At 39.3% G+C, this 4,733-nt stretch overlaps 1 protein-coding gene across 3 annotated transcripts in view; it reads right to left on the reverse strand.

Moving 5' to 3' along the window:
* Positions 1-627: 627 nt before the first annotated feature.
* The window catches only part of ENDOU (endonuclease, poly(U) specific), a 28,384-nt gene continuing 24,278 nt past the window's right edge, over positions 628-4,733 (reverse strand). For all 3 annotated transcript variants that reach the window (XM_087925498.1, XM_026713840.2, XM_087925499.1), the window contains 2 exons: positions 3,356-3,498; positions 628-2,034 (listed from right to left, as the gene is read on the reverse strand). In XM_087925498.1, coding sequence (XP_087781624.1) covers positions 1,920-2,034; positions 3,356-3,498 — 258 coding nt within the window. In that variant the 3' untranslated portion in view covers positions 628-1,919. The remainder of the gene's footprint in view (positions 2,035-3,355; positions 3,499-4,733) is intronic.

A 4,733-nucleotide genomic window follows, 5' to 3' on the forward strand; every position in this document is an offset into this window, starting at 1 on the left:
TCATTGCCTCATGTCCACAGATTTACAGTTTTCCCAAATGTAGTTCAACTTGGCAAATAATTGTAGTGCAGGTTTACATATATTATTGTATTGTTAGGGTATGGTTATACAAACAGCCAGGCGGTTAGGCTGGATTTGGCATTTTTGTCCACCTATCAAGTCTTTCCCAAGAACTTGGGTTAGCCAGGTGTTGTTGTTTGATGGTATTAAAAGTATCATGACAGGATGCATTATTATTATTAAGCAACTTTATTGCAAAATTCTGACAAGGTATGAAATTCGAAAGTTAACCCTGTTTTGGTTTTGTATTGATCTAAAAATCTGAAATTAAACAAGTTAAAACTAAAAGTCTATTGTGAGTGAATTTATCCTCAATAATTATTTTCAGCTACCTGATAATGACTTAAATTCTCAGAACCCAATGTGCTGGCAAACTTTTGTTTGAAAATTTCTGCTTAGAACTTTATTTGTTCTATTAGCTCAGTAGGAATGACAGGCAGTTTCAGAAATAGAAACTCATAAATCTTTGGCTTTTGAACTGAAACAGATCTCTGAAGATCAGTGACATATTTATCTTTCCTGAGTTTAGACCTGGAGTGCCATAAAATCAATCAAACAGGACACAGGTTTCACCGTATCAAATGTGAATTTATTGGACATTTTATCAAGTTTCAATTGAATGTTATAATTCAATTACCAGATTCAGAAAGAAAAGCTGAAGAAACTGTAGAGCTGCAAGATATGCATATCTCCTGAAAAAATATATATAATATCACTACTGGGGATAAGAGTTAATGGAAACATCATAATGGCTGTTTTAAAAAATAAGTTACTCAAATACAGATTTATTAACCCAATCATACAGATGCATTATATTATTAATATATAATATTTTGAATCTTATTACATATATATTTTTCCATCATCCTTTTACAACTTCACAACAGCCCTGTGAGGTAGGTAGGAGACCATTTTCTCCATATGACCAATCAAAGGCCTGAAAAATGGTGGTTTAGTCAAAGACTAGTCACTTGGTCCATGGCTCAGAAACATTTTGAACACAAATGTTAAGCTTTTAGTGCAATTTCTTAGTTTTCTGAATTTTAATGCTGCTTAGAGGCTGGCCAGCATAAGGGAATGAATTCAAAGAACCCTGGACAATTAAATGTGTGCCAGTTTCTGTGACATGGGAGAATTGGTTTTGTTTTTTTAAGCAATATACCAAAAAAGAAATCAGAGACCAACCCAATGGATCAGAAATAGGAAATTAAGTACCATTCTTAAAGATTCTGTTTTGATATTTCACATAGTTATACTAAATACTGGTTTAGATTCTCTTCCCCTTCTTGTCCCCACTTCTGAATAGTTTCCGGAGTAGCTACTCTTGCTAAACAGCGTGTGAATGAATAAGTAAATGAATGAAATGTGTGTGTGTGTGTGTGTGTTGTGTATATGTGTGTGTGCATACACACACACATACGTTCCACTTATTGCAAAGTTTCTTCATTCTTTTTTGCTTAAATAGAAAGCTGGTTTATTTCAAGAAAAAGACAATGGCAGGTAATTTTAGAAATGTTTTTAAATGTGGAGCTGCCAGCTTGCGGTTGTTTGTTTTTTTCAAAATCAAACATGATTTCATTTTCCATTCTGTTTTTACTTTAAGTGAAATATGCGTCATCTCCAGAAAAAAGTTACTTAGTATCTATGCCTGCCAGCTGAACTTAGTTTGCCAAAGACTTGTAGATTTATAATCTCTTTTCACTATGGCCCATTCCAGCTATCATGAATACAACATTAAAAGATCAAAGAACACATACAATATTCAGCAGTTGTAAAATGGCATGAAGAGAGATTAACATTGGATGTTCTGTGGATTGTTTCTGGGTCTTTCAAGAGGGTTTTTTTAAAATATTGCAACCTCATGAGGTAGCCACATAAGCTGTGGCAATATACTTTTTGCCATTGCCATAAGTGGATTTATCCCAAGTATACGTTTGGATATCCAGATTGTGGCCTCCAATTTTCAGATGACACCTGAAGGATAGAAAATTGGTGCATAATCATCTTTTGTAAATAAAAGCTCTAGATAATTATTTGGAATAGATTACAATGGAGTCAAATTGCTAGCTGAATCAAGCCTTGCAACAATTTCACCTTTTCTCTGTAGCACCACCTTTATGAATGTTGTCTGTTTTGCCACTTGGAAACCTCTCAGGGATGGGCTGCTGGGGGTTCGCAGGCGTTCGGGAGCTAAGATTCTGCACAGTTCGGACAACCCACAAATCCTACCCCGGGCTGGCCCTCACCACCCTGCCCTCCCCTCCCAGGAGTCCCCATGCGGCCTGTTTTGGATGCAGGTAAGTGCTAGGCAAAAAACGGGCCTCCCAGAAGTTTGGAAGGCCAGAAATGGGCCCGTTTCCAGCTTCCAGAGAGCCTCCGGAGTCCAAGGAGGGCAAAAACGCCCCCCCCCCACTGTGGTGCAGAAGGGCAACTAGGCTACACCCCAGTGGTGGGATTCAAAAAAATTTACTACCGGTTCTGTGGGCGTGGCTTGGTGGGTGTGGCAGAGGAAGGATACTGTAAAATCTCCAGTCAGAGGTGGAATTTGCCGGTTCTCCTAACTATTCAAAATGTCCGCTACCGGTTCTCCAGAACTGGTCAGAGAACCTGCTGAATACCACCTCTGCTACACCCACCATGGCTACGGCCAACCAGCAACAGGGCAGGGAACCCGTGCCAAAATTTGAAACTCACCCCTGAAACCTCTTCATGAAAAGTTCAGAAGATATCCCATGAATAGGATTGTTTATGGAACAACCTTAATAAACTGCTTGAATAAACTGATGTGACTCATGCCTTAAGGCTGCTAAATTCTGCAAGGAGTTATTGTATGTGCTACTCCTAAATGGTGAAAGTTACTTGCCTGAGCATTACTGGAAAAATTCAGAACTTTTAGTCTACCTATCTTGAGATGTTTCAATGGCCATTACTTTGCTCAGGCTTTAATGTGGGGGCTATGTCTTATTGCTATCTATTGACTTAGATAGCTAAATAAAACCTTTGTCTTCAAAAGTGGCAGACTTTTTGATATCAGATGTTAGGGAGTGTATAGTCAATGCTGTTTCATTCCTAGCTTGTCAGCTCTGTTTCTGAAAACAATTGAGTGGATTGTAGTTTTCATTTCACTTGGAAAGAATGATCCAATTTCATTCAGACTGTGAATAATTTCACTTTTGATACATAGAAAGTAGCACATTAAAAACATGCATTGACTTCCAGACCATCCTTTATTGGCACTGCATCTTCCCATTTTAACTGCCGTGAAAATAACTCTTGGCCCTAACAACATACTTACACTTTTCCAGGCCGAGCAATGAAACACAGGGAATAGAGTCCAAATTCAAATTCAGGACTGCTTCCAATAAAAGTACTTCCAACCTGTTTGTAAAATCCATCAAAGTTGAATTGCATTCCCAACACATCTGGATAGGAGGTCCACTAAAGAGAGGGAAGAAAAAAAAATGATGCTGGAAATTTTTCAAGAGCTTTGATCTACAGTGTTTGCCACAAAAAAATGTTTCCAGGAAGAATTTTGCATTGTGAAGCCATACAAATCACAAATTCTAATATCCAGCTCGATGAGATATGACTATTTGTGAAGATTAGTGAACGTAAGAGGGATACCGTGTTCTATCAGCAGTGTGAGGCAAAGAAAATACATTGGTGCTTCTTTTGTGAAAAGGGAGAAACAGATTTGTCATATGGCAAGTAGGGTTCAGTGTTTGTTCCACATAAACCTCCCACATTAAGGTGATCAGTGGGGCCACCAGTGTTGTTTTTTAGATTCTTGAAAGAAAAGTACACTCCTTCTATTGGAGATTATTGTCCTCATTCAATGGGCATACAACTTCTGGCTGCACACGGAATAGGGAGGGAAGAAGGGGACACCCACCTAGCCAACCAGGTAAATCAAATCAACCCTGGTAATCAATGGGGTGACAAATGTCATGGCAGTGATTAAAATAAATCACATGATGGCCTATGCCTAAACCAGCCCAAGAAAAGGCTCAATAGAGAAAAGTTCCTAAACTCTTCTCAACCTTCTAACTCTCAGTCCGCCCCTGCTTGGCTCAGAATCCAACATAGAGTTCCAACATAGTCAATGGATATTAACATGTCGCCATGGCCAAGGCTACCATTAGATGGAGGTAACAACCTGAACATGGATCAAAGTAGTTATTTAAACATATTTCAAGTGTATGAGAGTGTGTATAAGGACACACAGTCATATATACAGGGGCAGATATATTTGTAGGTGTATCTGCCTATCAAAATAACATAGCCAAGCATTAGACCTGGACTTGGGGACGTGGGATGCCATTTATGAAAATATCTCAGCTTCAGAAAAATGTTTTGGGCTAGAGTCCCACAAGTGACTGACATCCTAATACCCAACATGTTCAAGCTTCTTGCAATCCTCTAGAAATCATCCCATGCCAAGATATCGTCTGGTCTTGTCTCACCAACTGGCAGTGCTAGGTGGCAGGCTAACACAGTGTTTGCCAAAAAGAAGGCTCCAGTGGAAGCTCCCAATTGGTCTGGCTGCTCCAACTCTGATCCAATAGCAGGGGAGAAGAGATCAGATGGGCTGGGGAAAGCCATGGTGCTTGGTGCAGAAAGATGAAATGTGACCTAGTCTCTGAAAAGGGGGACTTGAAAAGGCTGGTGCGGTG

This window comes from Pseudonaja textilis, chromosome 2, assembly GCF_049901715.1.
Source record: "Pseudonaja textilis isolate UNSWEBS1 chromosome 2, rPseTex1.2, whole genome shotgun sequence".
Taxonomy (NCBI): Eukaryota; Metazoa; Chordata; class Lepidosauria; order Squamata; family Elapidae; genus Pseudonaja; species Pseudonaja textilis.